A 17363-nucleotide genomic window follows, 5' to 3' on the forward strand; every position below is an offset into this window, starting at 1 on the left:
ATACGGCATAAGCAGCATTAACAGTATAAACAGTGCAGGTAAAGATGTAAAATATATGAATATCAAGATATACCATGCAGTTTAAACAATATAAATAAATACAAATAAACAGAAAAAGCTGGAAGTAATATAACTGTGCTTGATAAATAACAATAGAAAGATAATTAAAGGTACATAGAAACGTCAATAAATGACAGCATGGATAGCTGATGTTAGAGATATGTACAGTAAATGTAAAGTATGAACATAGTTAATATTTATCCACTTCAGCTTATAGAAGGAGGTTTATTCTGTAAGAAGGTTGATGGAGGTGAAGGCAGAGAATCTACTGATAACGTGTTTATTGCTGCATCTGGCAGTAAAACCTTTGAACCTTTGAAAGTGGTAGAACTTAGTGATTATTAAGGTCTGTCTGCAGAAACCTTCACAATAAAACTGTGTGGTGTATTTAAGTGCTACTGAAGTGGAGATTTCTGAGCCAGAGTGGAAGAAAAAACAAACAAAAAACACCCTTTAATTAAATATTTGCATTATAGATTAAATCTACGGACATAAATAGACAAAATGACCTAAAGTAAACAGTTAAATATTTTTAAATCTCTTTAAACCCATCTCATTCTGCAACAATCACAGCTGAGTCAGTCACTGAACACTGAATATTATAGATATTATCTGAAATAATATTTTCTTAACATTATGTCAGTGTCATGACCGTGCTGCAGTGTTTCACTAACATGTATAATATTTAAATACAATGTGCAATAAGTCATTTTCATGTGCAATATTTCTAATATTTGAGAAATATATTAATTTTTATGTGCAATATTTCTAATATTTGAGAAATATGTTAATTTTTATGTGCAATATTTCAATTTAATGAGCAGTATTTACATTTTAAATCCAATATTTTATTATTGTGTGCAATATTACTTCACTGCTTCATAATACTTGCTAGTATTTCTTCTTAATTTTTGGTTCTGATCTTATTTTAGCTTATTGATCATTTATTTATTGATTTTTAGGAGAATTTCCTTCAGAATGAATGAAGTTCTATTTAAATTTATATCAAAAGTTTTCTTATTTTACACTTTTGCTAAAGAAACAAAACATCCTAAAATCTCTAAATTAATAGATATGAATCAGTCTTCTACATATATTTATGTCTACAGTGTTGTTACCTCCTACCGCGTCATATATGTCACATCTCCAGCTTCCTCCTCATTGGCTGTTGCCCGGATACGGAGCCAAACATTAGCAGACGGCAAAGAGGAAGTTGCTGGCTCAAATAGGAGAAAATTTTCGTCACCTGAAATGCCGAAACAACCCGAAGAAACGACAAATGTAAGTTGAATCACAAATACGGGCGGATTTCTAAACTTTTGAAGACGTTATGGGACAAAATAAATTAAATTCCCTCGCAGTTTTACCGGTAAATGTTCTCTGCTACTTTAGCATTGTTAGCATTTAGCGTCTCCATTACTGTCGCTAGAAGTTATTATGGTTAGGTTTTATATTCATAGTTAATAATAAATAAATACCCTTAAGGTGTGTTTCCAGCCTCAGGGCCGCTGGATGTGGAAGGAAGAATCCCAAACTCTGGAGTTCATCAGGTGAGAGCTGCTGTGCTAATTAGCCACTAGCATCCCGCACCTGTAAACAATGAGCGGCTGTGGCTCAGGTGGTAGAGCGGGTCGTCCAATGATCGAATGGTTGGCGGTTCGATTCCCGCTCTCGCCTAGTCATGTGCTGCATGCCGAAGTTTCCTTGGGCAAGATTCTGAACCCCGAATTGCCTACCAGTGACTGTTCCACTGGTGTGTGAATGTATACTGACTGATGTTGCAGGTTGATTAGCAACCTGCACATTAGTGTGTGAATGTGTGTGTGTCTGGGTGAATGGGAGCAATTGTTGTAAAAGCGCTTTGAGTACTCTGATGAGTAGAAAAGCGCTATATAAGAGCAAGTCCATTTACCATTTACCCTTTAAAGAACGATCCAGTAACCGAACACTAAACAGAGAAACTGATGATAATTTAATTATATGAGGCAGACTGTTTGAAGTGGTCTTCAAGATTACTGATAATTTGTATTTGCCCTTAAAAACACACATTAATTGGTCAATAATGTGCATGTGTTAAAGTAATGGAGCTAATTAAAACTAATTAAGTCTAATTGACTCAATTCTTCTGCGGCTGCATTGAAGTAATGCACTTTTAAACTAATTTATTTTATTGGAAATAGGCTAAAAACATAAAATGATACTATTAATTGTAAAAATGCTGAATACTTGATTCAATAATCTGATAATTGATTGATTCCTAATGATGATCTGAAGGACAGAGTGTTTTTTATTATTTATATGACACATGCATGCACATAACCAACAAATTTTGATCCTTTGAATGATGGTAATTTGGAAAGAAAATCAGAAATAAACAAAGACTGTGATCAGTTTTCATTGACAAAATATACAGAGGTCAAGAAACAAAACCCCACAGGTTAGTTATAACTAAATAAATCAAACAATAAACCTTTATTGATCCACTCAGAATATTAATTTGTGCTTTAAATCCATTAATATCTTGTTGTGCTACAGTAAATGTTTGTTAAAGGTCAGCATGTTCACTTCATAATGCTGCTATATGAAAAAGTTCATGGATAAACAAAAACTTTGGGATTCATAATCATAAAGATGCAGAATAGCAGACAATATTTGATAATCAGCTGATCCATAAGGCGCAAAACTCCAGAAAAAGTCAAAGTTTTGGAGCAAATAAGTCATGAAATAATGAGATTTCTCTGCTGGTCCTCTTGGATTTATTTTTCCTCCGAGTCACAGCTCCTCTATTTCCCTGTGATTGCTTTTCCAAATGTATTCCTGTGTATTTGCTATCAAATAAAAGCCAGATATTCCATATTTCTGTGTTTACCGAGCGCTCGGCGACCTTAAACCCTGTTCTGATGAAGTTCTCCGTGTTGCAGAGGCGGCCGTCGCTCTGCTGCAGGACAATTATTTGCTTCCTATTCCGTTCTGCTTCCTGGATGTGTTGAAGTGAGTTAATATTGGTACGAACACGCCGTTTATTTTACTGCAGACTGAAAGACGAGTCACGTAGAAGTTCTGCTTTCAGGAGTAAAGAGCTGGACGGAGTTCTGGAGGCGCTTCTTCTTTATCTGAGCTGCTTCTTTGAGCACAGATCTCTGGAGGATAAACCAGCGGTGTAAGTGAACCTTTCTTCTTTCGTTTCTTTTTCCACGACTTCTCTTTTGTTCTGTTTTTCTTTTCTGTGCCGACATCTTCTCAGAGCAGTTTTATTTATGTGTGTAACATGAATTAAAAGTTTCAAAAATGTCTGAAAACTTGTCCAAAATGAGCCAAACTTGTAAAAAATGACACTGATGACTGATTATCCGGCCTTTAAAATGGAAGAAAGTATAAATTTTCCAATCCAGGGTGGTATTGTGTCCCCACAAAGTTCCTATAAGTGTATATCTATGGATGGATCCATGTTTCTACTAAAACACAGTCTTTGGTCGGCATTTCACCAACCTTTGAGGCTCTAACATCAGTAGAACCTGATTTGAGGAAAGTTTGACAAAATAAAGTTCCAATATTTACTGTTAAATGATTTAAATGACCAAAAATCAGTCAAAAATTACATCAAATCAACCAAAATTGGTTCAAAATTACCTCTAACTTGTCCAAGATGACTCAAAAATGGTCTAAAATGACTCAAAACTGTTGAAAATGACACAAAAAAAATGTCAAAAGCCACTCTAAATAATCTAAAAATTACAATAATGTGTAATTATTTGCCCTTAAAATTGGAGAACGGTGCAACATTTTCAAACCAGGTTGGTCTAGTGTCTCCACAAAGTTCCTGTAAGTGTATATAAATATGGATAGATCCGTGTTTCTACTAAAATACAGTCTTTGGTCGACATTTCACCAACTTTTGAGGCTCTAACATCAGTAGAATCTGATGTGTGGAAAGTTTGTCCAAACAAGGTTCCAGGTTTTAGATGTTTAGACTAAATGTTGATGTGGACTCATTGGTAGGAATGTGATGTGTGGTTTCAGTCTCTTACTATTTGAACTTGAAACTTGTACAAAATTGGTCAAATTTGTCTAAAAACAACTAAAGGCCTGTCCAAAATGAGTCAAAACTGTCCATATTTTGGCAAAATTTGTCCAAAATGACTTGAAACTTGTCCAAAGTTACTCAGAAATGTCCAAAACCGGCTAAAAGGATGCTTCAAAAGGACTACAAATTTGCTTGAAACCTGGACATCACTCAGTCTAAACTGACATCACTGAATAATTATTGGATCTTGAAAATGGAAAAACAGTACAAAATCTTCAATCCAGGCTGGTCTAGTGTCTCCATAAAGTTCCTGTAACTGTACATAAATGGATGGATCCATGTTTCCACTAAAACACAGTCTTTGGTCGACATTTCACCAACTTTTGAGGCTCTAACATCATAAAGCTGCGTCTTCAGATGTCTAAGTGAACCTTTCTTTCTGTTTCTTGATCTGCTTGTGTCTCTTTCATCGTATTTTTCTTTTCTGTCCAACGTTTCAGCACCGACATCTTCTCAGAGCACCAGCAGACGGTGGAGTCTTTGGCGAAGAAGCAGGTTTCTCAGAGGAAGCTGGCCGTCCGCTACTTCAGCCTCATGGTGGATCTGCAGAAAGAGCAGCGTCCTCAGAACAAGTGAGCTTCTCCTCAGATGGGCCATCAAAGGCAGAACTCTCCTCTCTGCTGTGTTTACACTAAACAACACGGCTTTGGAGAGCAAAAGTGGATCTGAAACGTGCAGCTGAGGGTAACTTTGGGTGAGAAATCTGAAAAATAAAGGCAGGATTTAGCATCAGGAAGGATGTTAGACATTAAAAGGAGGTTGCAGAAAGCAAAAAAAATGAGTTCAAATCTAAAAAAAAATGGTGCAAAAGGTAACTAAAGTCCAGATGAATCAAAGAATATGACGGTAAACATCAACAAAAATACCGAATGCACAAAGCAGAATGAGACAAAGGAAGACACGGAAAAGGAAAATGCACAGGAATTATTCAAATAAAGCTAAATGAGAAACCAAAACTGCAGAAATTGTGACATTTAGACTAAATTTGGGCTTTTCATGTTTATGTTTTTAAGTGTCAGATCGAATCAGAACTCATTTTAAAGAAGGAGAAAGAGTGAAGTAAGAAAGAAAAAGCAAATGTTACAGGTCAAATTTAAGCAAGGACCGAAAAACAAAGTAATGATGGTAGTTAGAGTTACTGAAGTGAGACGGTTGTGCAGGAAAGTGCAAATTAATCGCCTGAAAATGTGCAAATTTACACATTTTGTCATGCAAACAACTGAAAATGTGCAAAAAGATGCTGATAATCCTAAACCAAAGAGCTGTTTTAGGACATTTTAGACAAAACTATGAACCTTTCCCTTCGATATCTGCACATTATCTTTGTGTTTTTGCAGCTTTTGTATTAAATGAACAGCTAATTCCTGGTAAGCTTGATTCTTTTGTTAACTGTGGAGATTTTAAAGCTTTATTAGGGTAATTTTTTAATGATTTTTGTCATTCTTTATTCAGTTTTTCTGATTTTTGTATTTCCAGACGCCAGATGTCATCGAGCAGAACAGAATGGCTGCTGCATGCGGTGGGTAAAATCAGAATTAATTTAAATTTTATCATGATGTCAGGGGCTGATTAGTGACCTTAATTAGTCCGTTTACTTGTCGTCTGACGTTTTAAGACCTGTGACAGACGAGACGTTCTCCCCTGGTAAAAGCAGCTCGTTGAAACATTCAGAGCTAAAATAAAAACCTCCAGCTCTGAGTGCTGCTCCTGCTCGGTGGCCGTGATGAATTAGTCAGCGGTCTGGATGTCGACTCTGCTTTGACAGGAGCTCTGCAGTATTTAGGAGCTTTCTGCAGCTCAGTCTGACCTTTCTGGACCCAGAAAGCTGCCGTGACCTTTTAGAAACGCAGGAGCGAGTTGAGATGTTCACAAAGTCCCAACAAATGACTTCTAGAGGAGATCAGAGAAGATAAAGAATCCCCAGCTAACTGCAAATATCTGCACAGTAATGGTAGACTTAATATATAGTAAATAAATTCAGTAAAATATGGTGTAGTCTTACTGTCATATTGTCAAACAGCAAATTACTATTTGTAAAAATACAGATTTCAGCCTCTTTTTAGTGGATTAACATTGTGTAATTTAACAAAAGAGGAAAAAGTCTCTAAAATAAGATAACTGCAAACATCTGCACAATAGTGATCAGTGAAACTTTGTTTTAAAAAGCAACACAGTACAGGGAGTCCTCGGTTTACGATGTCCTCGACTTACAGCGTTTCATCGCTACGTCTGAACTGGTTACGTGAACTAGTTGACGAGCAGAGTGGATGAATACGTCGTCACGTGGTGCTATAAGACGGCTTTGTTTCCATTCTCTGGTTGTACTCCACCTTGGATTGTGCTTCATTCACTAACTTTTTGTCCTTCATTATGGCTCCCAAGGGTAAATCAGAGTCTTCTGATGTTTTGAAGAAAAGGAAAGCCGTCTCCATGGAAGTGAAATTAGACAGAATACAGGGTTTCTGCACGGCTTTAGAGAGCATTGATAGTCTTTAAATAGATTGTATGAAAATTAAGGCCTTAAATGGCATTAAAAAAATCATTAAATTTGATAATCAGTGGCATTAAAAATTGTTTGTGACGTTTTCAAGGAAAATATTTGATAATATAATAACATATAATTATGTGATTCGTCAGATACGTGCATCTGCATAAACATGCCGAAGCAGTGCGATAATTGCTCCAGCCGGTCAGGTACAGTTGCCAAAAACTGCATGTTTGGAAAGTGGAGGAGGACCGGGAAATGGGAAAATGCAAATTCCAGCAAAAATAACTAGAAAACGTGGAATTCAGAGAATGACTGCAGCCCGTGGGGGTCAGGGGCGGTTTATGGATTCAGAAATAGTGAAATGAAGGGACAGTTTTCATATAAAAATCATCTTTTACAAAACAAAACAAACCTGTGTAATTTGTTGAGTTCACAGTCACAGCATTAAAATTTTTACAGTATAACATTAAAATAGCATTAAAAAGCATTACATTTGACTGATTTCTGCAGAAACCCTGTAATAAAACGCTGGGAACAGTTCCAAACACAAGTTGTAAAAACAGGTCAACACGTTGTAGTGACCCTCTGTGATGAATGAGTGAGAGTTTATCCCGTTCTCTTCACACTGTGGGCCGTAGCCAACACCAAAATAACTAGAAAACCCCCACAACTTAGCTCCAGAATAATTAGAAAAACCCCACAACTTAGCTCCAGAATAACTAGAAAAACCCCACAACTTAGCTCCAGAATAACTAGAAAAACCCCACAACTTAGCTCCAGAATAACTAGAAAAACCCCACAACTTAGCTCCAGAATAACTAGAAAACCCCTACAACTTAGCTCCAGAATAACTAGAAAAACCCCACAACTTAGCTCCAGAATAACTAGAAAACCCCCACAACTTAGCTCCAGAATAATTAGAAAAACCCCACAACTTAGCTCCAGAATAATTAGAAAAACCCCACAACTTAGCTCCAGAATAACTAGAAAAACCCTACAACTTAGCTCCAGAATAACTAGAAAAACCCCACAACTTAGCTCCAGAATAACTAGAAAACCCCACAACTTAGCTCCAGAATAATTAGAAAAACCCCACAACTTAGCTCCAGAATAACTAGAAAAACCCCACAACTTAGCTCCAGAATAACTAGAAAAACCCCACAACTTAGCTCCAGAATAACTAGAAAAACCCCACAACTTAGCTCCAGAATAACTAGAAAAACCCCACAACTTAGCTCCAGAATAACTAGAAAAACCCCACAACTTAGCTCCAGAATAACTAGAAAACCCCACAACTTAGCTCCAGAATAACTAGAAAAACCCAACAACTTAGCTCCAGAATAACTAGAAAAACCCCACAACTTAGCTCCAGAATAACTAGGAAAACCCCACAACTTAGCTCCAGAATAATTAGAAAAACCCCACAACTTAGCTCCAGAATAACTAGAAAACCCCACAACTTAGCTCCAGAATAATTAGAAAAACCCCACAACTTAGCTCCAGAATAACTAGAAAACCCCCACAACTTAGCTCCAGAATAATTAGAAAAACCCCACAACTTAGCTCCAGAATAACTAGAAAAACCCCACAACTTAGCTCCAGAATAACTAGAAAAACCCCACAACTTAGCTCCAGAATAACTAGAAAAACCCCACAACTTAGCTCCAGAATAACTAGAAAAACCCCACAACTTAGCTCCAGAATAACTAGAAAACCCCACAACTTAGCTCCAGAATAACTAGAAAAACCCAACAACTTAGCTCCAGAATAACTAGAAAAACCCCACAACTTAGCTCCAGAATAACTAGAAAAACCCCACAACTTAGCTCCAGAATAATTAGAAAAACCCCACAACTTAGCTCCAGAATAACTAGAAAAACCCCACAACTTAGCTCCAGAATAACTAGAAAACCCCACAACTTAGCTCCAGAATAACTAGAAAAACCCCACAACTTAGCTCCAGAATAACTAGAAAAACCCCACAACTTAGCTCCAGAATAACTAGAAAAACCCCACAACTTAGCTCCAGAATAATTAGAAAAACCCCACAACTTAGCTCCAGAATAACTAGAAAAACCCCACAACTTAGCTCCAGAATAACTAGAAAAACCCCACAACTTAGCTGCAGAATAACTAGAAAAACCCCACAACTTAGCTCCAGAATAATTAGAAAAACCCCACAACTTAGCTCCAGAATAACTAGAAAAACCCCACAACTTAGCTCCAGAATAACTAGAAAAACCCCACAACTTAGCTCCAGAATAACTAGAAAAACCCCACAACTTAGCTCCAGAATAACTAGAAAACCCCTACAACTTAGCTCCAGAATAACTAGAAAAACCCCACAACTTAGCTCCAGAATAACTAGAAAAACCCCACAACTTAGCTCCAGAATAACTAGAAAACCCCTACAACTTAGCTCCAGAATAACTAGAAAAACCCCACAACTTAGCTCCAGAATAACTAGAAAACCCCTACAACTTAGCTCCAGAATAACTAGAAAAACCCCACAACTTAGCTCCAGAATAACTAGAAAAACCCCACAACTTAGCTCCAGAATAACTAGAAAAACCCCACAACTTAGCTCCAGAATAACTAGAAAACCCCTACAACTTAGCTCCAGAATAACTAGAAAACCCCTACAACTTAGCTCCAGAATAACTAGAAAAACCCCACAACTTAGCTCCAGAATAATTAGAAAAACCCCACAACTTAGCTCCAGAATAACTAGAAAAACCCCACAACTTAGCTCCAGAATTAGCCGCCGTTCCCAGCTCTCTCTGCTGCTGACTCTCAGCCGACTCTCCCTTGGTCATGTGAGTCCACCCCCTCTACCATCTTCTCCACTGATATGGACTGTATGACTCTCCTGGTCCTCCTGAAGTCTATGATGTCCTTTGTTCTGGTGGTGTTGAGGACCAGGTCATTGTCTGCACACCACCCTACCAGATGTTGGACCTCCTGCATGGACCAGGTCTCGTTGTTGTCCCTGATAAGACCTACCACCGTGGTATCAGACAAACTTTAACAGGGTGTTGAAGGAGTGGGTGGAACACAGTCCTTGGTGAAGAGTGAAGGACTAAGAACACAGCCCTGTGGGGTTCTGGTTCTGGATGTCAGGTTCTCCATCCTGACATTCTGCTGGTCAGAAAGTCCATAATCCAGGAGCAAAGAGTGGTGGAGAGTCCATAGTTGGTGAATTTGTACCAATTTATGGGGGATTACAGGGTTGAAGACACTGCTGAAATCCACAAAGAGCATCCTGATGTAGGTCTTCATCTGCTCCAGGTGGGTTAGGTCTGGATGAAGTGCAACCCAGACAACGTCCTCTGTAGATCTGTTCATCTGATAACTGTCTGTCCACATCTGCACCGTCCTTTGAAGCACCTAATGACGGCCGGGGTGAGGGCGACTGGGCGGTTGATGGTTGGACCGGCAGACTTTCTGGATAGCAGGGTGATGGTGGTGGATTTGAGTCAGGTGTGGACTGCAGTTTGTTTTAAGGAGAGGCTGAAGAACGATGATATATTTAGCTCTGAAAAAGAGATGGTAAATAAATCAATACAGTATTTAAAAAAGTGTGGTTTTATGCTCACACAGAACAAATTCCTAGTTGTTTTTTTTTTTTGCGTGTCTTTTGCTGGCTAACATTATCCATAACTGAACGACTCCCCTCCATCTCCTCCTGCTCCAGAGTCTCTACAGCTTCTTCTGCCTGCTCTGCTGGGTGACGCTGGGCAGGAGGCCGCTGAGGGAGATCCAGGAGGAGCTGGGTCGACTCTTCTACTCCGACGCCTTCAACAGGGCGATGAGGAACCGGACCGACGAGGCCTCCGATGATAATGGGTCAGCTGCCGACCCCGAGGAGGCGACGAGGACGAGAGCGTTCAGGCAGAGGTGAGTTAAAGGAAAGGTTGTGTGGAGGTAACGCTTCTGTTTTAGAACCACAAATAGAACCTGAACACTTTAATAGCAACTACACCGCTGGTTCTGGCCTCTTCTTTGGGAATTTTTCTCATATGTTTACATCCCAGAGATAAATGCCCTTAAAAGCTGCTCAGGAACGGTTGGATAAGCACATAACTGTCCTGTGCAGTTAGTACAGATTCAGTGTTGGACGGCCACTTAGGTTCTTTGTTAATTTTTTATCAACTTTGTTGACCGACCCAGAGGGAAAACTGTGTACGCTGTGCTCAGGGAGAACACTACAAACTACACCTCAAAGCACACGAATAAATAGTGGATTTCTTTTTTTTTTTTTAGTTGAGTTTATTTTGAGTTTCACAAATTTACAAAAAAAACAAAGCTTATAATTGCATATTATTGATGAATTTTCAATACATTAAAAAATGCAAAAAAAGATTATCTGTCAGAAAAAAATAAAAATGTGTTTTAAAAAATAGTCCAATGTCCAAAAATGTAAAAATGTTGTAAATTACAGCAAATCTCTGTAAAATAATGATCTTTTTAGTGGTTTTAAATACAGAAAAACAGTTAAATTTTACAGTCACACATTGTAAATAAAAAAGTAATTAATGTTTATAAACATAATAATTTTAGACACCGTAATTTTTCTAAATTTAAATTAACAGATAAAATCAGAAAAACAACAAATAAATAATATTTAAATACAAAAAAGTGTAAATTTATGTAATTTCAGTTTTCACACATTGTAAAGATAAAAAAAATTATGATTTGTGAAAGTGCTGCTTTTTTCATAGACATTTTTTTTCTCAAAATGAAAAATATAACCTTTTTCCTTTTAAAATATGTTTTTCTTTTTATTATTTTTAATTTAACAAAAAATCAATATGGCAAATATCTAAACAATAATAAGACATTTTGCTGATTTAAATACAGTAAAAAAAAGTGTAATTTTATTCTCAAAAACTGGTAAAGAATAAATTACTATTCGTATAAATAGACTTTTGGCCCATTTTTTAAAAACTTTTTTTATGGTTAACATCTGTAATTTAAGAAGAGGAAAAAAATTGTAAAATAACAATATCTACACAATAATGATAAATGTATCTGTGGAAAATATATAAATACAGTTAAATATGTTCTAGTTTTATCCTCACACAGAACAAATTCCTGTTTGTTAAAATACAGATAGACCTATTTTCTTTTTGCTTTTTACAGTCAACATTATTTGCAATGAAGCAGGAAAAAATCTATGAAATAACAGTAAATTGTTTAAAAACCTGCTTCTAAATGTTTATTTTTTCGGTGCATCTTGCTCGGTTTCAGTCTTTTGGGATTTTTCTGTTTCTAAATGAGTCCCTGAACTAAAACAACGTCTCTGCAGAGACTACATGTTGTGGTTGATGGACGTCCCGTCAGAACTCCACCTGAACATGATTTAAAGCCTCTCTGACAGCCGCCTTCATGTTCTCCGTTCTGTCTGACAGCTGCGATCCGTCTGAGCTTCTGCTTCCTGCTGACAATAAAAAGCAGCTCTTCTCCAGAGACGCCGCTGAAAATAAATCCTCTCCTCTCAGTTTCTGTTTTTACTGGATCTGAAGCTTTGGAAACCACAGCAGCTTTTCTCAATAATTACTTCTGGATATTTAGGTTTCCACCACAAGTACCAACAAAAGACACATAAAATAATCCATAAACAATTAAAACTAAACGCTTAAAATGATGTTTGCTCAAAGGAAATTCAGAAAATCCTTAGATTAGTTTAATTAAATGTTTTATTAAGTCATAGCTCCAGTGTTCAGGTTCATCTGTGTAATTAATAATAGCCTTATTATGTGTTTTTACCAGGTAAAGTAGTATTTTATATCATTTTTCTAGAGTTTAACTCCTTAATATGTAAACTGAGCTGATAAATTCTAACTATAAATAGCTATACGGTTGATTCTTTTTGCTTCATAATAGAAAACAAATTGACTTCATTGCTGTTAAATGTCGTGCAGAAATAATAGTGAGTTAATCTGAATAACATAAATAGATTTTTTTTAACAAACTGTGAAAATGGAGCACCAAAACTACTGTAAAATTAACAGAAAACAGAAATTAACCATTTCATAATGAATACAGTGATTTTCTATCATCAAAATACTAAATTTTACTAAATATGTGTTTTTTTTGGCTTTTAATGTTGAATAAAGGACATTTGCATGCGTGAAAACAGAGAAATTACCAAGAAAAGTGGTTCAGTAACGTCATAATGCATGTCATCAGGCTTAGTGCTGCAGAAAAATGCCCATATTAGTTGGGTTTTACTACATAATTTAATTTAAAAAACAAACAAACTGCAAAACAATCTCAAATTCAGTTTCTAATTGTAAGAATCTGCTCTAAAATTTAAGATAAAATCACTCTAGTATGACTTTTTACATGTTACATGATATCTGGCAGATTTTGAACATTGAAAAACTTTCTATAAAATTAATACTTTACCTTCTTCAAAATGTAAAATGAGTGGTGTTAAACATTTATAATTACAATAGTAAGCCACCAGATGTTTGTTTGATGACATGGAACACGTGAGAAATGTCTCTTTTAATAAGCTGTTAATGGAAGAACTGTGATGAAAAAACGTTATTTATGATCACATTTAGTTTATTTAAAGTGTGAAAATGTGTAAACGGAAACATTTTTTTTCAAAGTTGAGTCAGAAGAATATCTGCTGCTTCCACATTTATCTGGTTTATGTTTTCCTGAAGGTGTTCGTCTACGTTTTATTTTGCTTTTCTTCTTTCTTCTGACCTCCTCCAGAACATCTCCTCGACCTTCGTCCCTCAGCAGCGTTTTAAACCAGAGGTCTCCTCTGATGGTTTCCCTGCTGCCTTCGCCTAAAGAACGTTCTCCTCATCTGTTCTCTGGCAGATGCAGCCCATCACAGGTCCAACATGATGAGGCCCTGATGGAACAGCTGGACCTGCAGCTGGATCAGCAGCTGGATGCTGGCAGGTCTGGAAACACCGATTAATGCATGAACATACGTGTAGTCCTTAGTATGATGCAGAAACATGAAGCACACCAGTCATTTGGTCCATGTTTACTAAACATTATCTGGGTTTTATCCTAATAGACGCTTGACTTTCTGAACTACAGCTGCAGGTGGATTTATGAGGTCATAAACTAAAGCTTCCATCCACCTACAGAGTCCATGTTTATCATCAATCTTGACTTGCAATGACTCCTTTAACTCGGGATCAGTGAATCTTTTCCCCAAAAAGCAATCATGAATTTTGATTCTTTCATTGATTTACTGTAGTTCTTCTGGAAATACGACAAAATATGGGTCAAAAATATACATAGAGCAACTTAAATGATCAGTTTTGTTGATGCAGAAAGTTGTGTTCATCAGATGTTCTTAGTTTCATGTCATCTAATCTTCTCCGGAGTGATTCCAGTCGACTACAGCTGCTGACTCTGATCCAGTTTAAATAGAACCATTAGATCCACTCATTAGACTCAAACACCACAGTGGGAAAGTCTGCATGTGTTTTGGTTCTTTCATAGATTTATTAAAGACCTTTTTTGGGTTTTTAGCCAACAAACTGGTTTTTAGCATTTTGTTTCTCAGTGAGCTCCTTGTTCTGCATCTTTCAGTCAAACCAGTTCAACGTTAGGACGTTTATTTTCCACTCTGGTTGAAGGATCTGTGGTTAAAAGTTTGTTCTTGACCCTGGAAGCAGCCGTTGAGAAAGCTCTGTCACCACGATGCCCGTTTATCATAGATTTATTGAAGGTCTTCTGGAAATAAAACTAAATCTATTGAATCATGAATATATAAACAGAAATGTTAATATTTGGTTAAATTTGTCCATTTCCTCCTCAGTTCAGTTCTTCTGGTTTCACTCTTCTGGTTTATCTTTGACTCCTCTGGACTCTATACCTACCACCAGGCATGGAGGTGGCAGCATCATTATCCTATCAATTTAACTGACTCAAGTCTGAGTCAAAAAGACAACAAATTTAGTGGACCTGCACCAATTCTGTTTCAGTTCCACTAAATCTGTCATCTTTCTGACTTGGTTCTTCAGGTTCTTGATGGTCTAAGTCAGGACTTTGGGGGGGACCAGTCTAGAACCTTCATTCCAGTCTGATGGAACCATTTCTTTACCACGTCTGATGTGTGTTTGGACTCATTGTCAGGTTCAAACATCCAACTGTGTCCAAGATCAACCTTCTGCTGATGGTTTTAGGTTTTCCTGAAGAACGTGGAGGTGATCCTCCTTCTTCATTGTTCCATTTACTTTGTGTAAAGCTCCAGTTCCACAGAGCATGATACTGCCACCACCATGCTTGATGGTAGGTTTGGTGTTCTTGGGGTTAAAGGCCTCACCTTCAGTTTTTCTTCCATCTGACCACAGAACTTTCCTCCAGAAGGTCTTTTCTTTGTCCATGTGATCAACAGCAGACTTGAGTGAAGCTTTAAGGTTCTGCTTCTAGAGGAAGAACTTCCTTCTCCATGGATCCTCTGATTAATGAATGTTCATCACATTAATAATCTTCACTTTCTTGATATTTTTTTGCATGAGTTACAACAAATCGTGTGTTTTCTTTTGTGTCATCAGCTTTGGGATTCTGGGTAAACCGTTGGATGAGTTGAATCGCAGCTCTCTGTTGGACCAGAACAACCTCAGAGGTGATGATGATGAGGATGATGAAGGAGACACCGATGATAAAAACGACGCTGCAGATCCTCCTGGAGTCCAGGTTCAAGGTAATGACGGATCCTTCAGAGGATCCAGTGGAAGAGTTTCAACAGATTCAGAAGCTTCAGTCGAACAAACGCATCGAACTCTGCAGCTTCTCTGAATCCGCTGCAGGTAATTCACTGATTTATTTTAATTTTTATTATAGTTTTAGTTATTTAGACAGAGTTCAGTGGTTTAAGCAGCATTAAAACACTGAAAACATCCATGTAGCAGCTGCTTTCAGTCACTATTAATAATATTATGAAGGTTTGAACCATAAAATTAAATTATTTAGGTTTATTTTTGTAGTTAATAACACTAGAGCAACGTTTTTACATTACTCAGGTTGGTCTTTTTGAAGAATTTTTGTACCAAATATGTAAATTTCTCAGGTAAATAAATGCTGTCTGGTCTTAAACTCAGTATTTATATGAACTGAGTTAATCTCCATGATTATAAATATTAAATCAGGTTATTCTCTATAAATATGAGTATTTCTCATGTTAACGTTATGAATTATGTGTTAATGTTCCTCTGATTATAAATGTTTGACCAGCTGGTGGCGCTGTTGAATCAAACCTCATTAAATCCAGAACTGCTCTCTCTCTATACAATCACATTTAATGAAGTTTATTTATAATTCACGCTGATTATTGTGTGTTTGGGAAATAAAACTATGAATTTCTCGTTGAGTTTGTCGTCCTGATCAGTGCTTTTGTTCCGTTAATTTGCTTTTTGCATAAAATAGTGAAGTATGTGGTAATAAATGTATGTTAAAAGAAACGGCAAATAAATCCCACAAAAATACTGCAGTTTTTAATTTGAAATAATCTGCTGTTAATTTGATTAAATGTGTATTTAATAAATCTTATCTTCATGCAGATTACATTCCACATCAAAACTACATTTTTATGACATTTTGTGTTTCAACAGTGTGTAAAAAAATGAAATAAAATCAGAAATACCCATAAAATTACAGATTTGTTTGATTTAACCTATAAAATTAATACATTTACCTTTTAAAAAATATGTAAAATCACTGTTTTTAAATAATGGTATTAAACTATTAATTTTAGATAACAGGATGAGTTTCTGCACTAGTGCTTCTCTTATTTAACAAATACATCTCCGTGCAAAAACAGAATTCTAACTATTTTTATTATTTATTCATTGAGCTTTTTGTTCAAATTTAATGTAAAAATAAAAAGAATTTAAAATTCTGTCAAATAATAATTTTTAAAACAATGATTTTACACATTTTTAAAGACAAATGTCTTAATTTTATTGGACGTCAAAGATCAAAATCAAACAATCTGTAATTTTATGGATTTTTACCTTTTTTATTTCACTTTTTACACATTTCTGTTTGTTTTTGACCTTGAGTCTGCTATAAAATGAACAGATTTACCTTTAAAACATGTAAAATCACAGTTTTGTTAACAATAATGATCACGACTGCAAATAAACATGTTAATTTATAGTTTCTAGAGTGAACTTTACATGTAAATACTTCATACTACTTAACACAGTTATAACTATAATTATTTATTTTCCTAAACATAAGGACAAAGTGAATAACGAGGACATTTTTTTTCTAAATCCATGCTGGTGTTTTCTTCCTGCTTGACCGTCCTGCTGTTGATCAATACGTTTTTTCTTCTGGTCGTCCTCTAGCAGGAGCAGCAGACGGAGCTTTGCCTCTTTAGCTTTAATTGGTGACTAATCTGGGACACCAGAGCAGAGTTAAGCCCTGTGAGGATGCAGCTTCAGGTGGGGGAGGGTTCACATCCGTCCACGTTTGCTTCAGATGTTTGATTTGAATATTTTCTTTTCCCAGAACGATGAATGAAGCAGTGCCAGCATTTTACTCATGTCTGGCTGCCACCGTTTCATTCTTTCTGCTGGTTTTTAATCGGTCTGGACGTTTTAGCGCCTCGTCTTTGTCCCCTGATGTTACTTTCACTTTCTCTGGGGTTGAAACGTCCAGCAGTCGGACTGTGGACAGACTGAAATATGTTTGATCTCTGAATGAAGAATCTAGCAGCTGCTGCTCCGACTGTCACCTGATGGA

General features: G+C 36.5%; 1 protein-coding gene across 1 annotated transcript; it reads left to right on the plus strand.

The window, feature by feature from the left end:
* The first annotated feature begins 4035 nt into the window (after positions 1 to 4035).
* LOC110963464 (protein phosphatase 1 regulatory subunit 36) lies at positions 4036 to 15984 on the plus strand. Its single transcript, XM_051955525.1, has 6 exons — positions 4036 to 4055; positions 4585 to 4716; positions 5621 to 5663; positions 10327 to 10529; positions 13362 to 13556; positions 15170 to 15984. The coding sequence occupies exons 1-6, from the start codon at positions 4036 to 4038 to the stop codon at positions 15411 to 15413; spliced, it is 837 nt and encodes a 278-aa protein (XP_051811485.1). The 3' UTR covers positions 15414 to 15984.
* The last annotated feature ends 1379 nt before the right edge of the window (positions 15985 to 17363 follow it).

The sequence above is a fragment of the Acanthochromis polyacanthus genome, chromosome 11 (assembly GCF_021347895.1).
Source record: "Acanthochromis polyacanthus isolate Apoly-LR-REF ecotype Palm Island chromosome 11, KAUST_Apoly_ChrSc, whole genome shotgun sequence".
Taxonomy (NCBI): Eukaryota; Metazoa; Chordata; class Actinopteri; family Pomacentridae; genus Acanthochromis; species Acanthochromis polyacanthus.

Coding starts and splice junctions, on each gene's coding strand:
- LOC110963464 (XM_051955525.1), top strand. CDS start 4,036: ATGTTGATGTGGACTCATTG. Junction 4,056..4,584: donor ATGTTGATGTGGACTCATTG/GTAGGAATGTGA, acceptor CCAACGTTTCAG/CACCGACATCTTCTCAGAGC. Junction 5,664..10,326: donor CAGAATGGCTGCTGCATGCG/GTGGGTAAAATC, acceptor CTCCTGCTCCAG/AGTCTCTACAGCTTCTTCTG.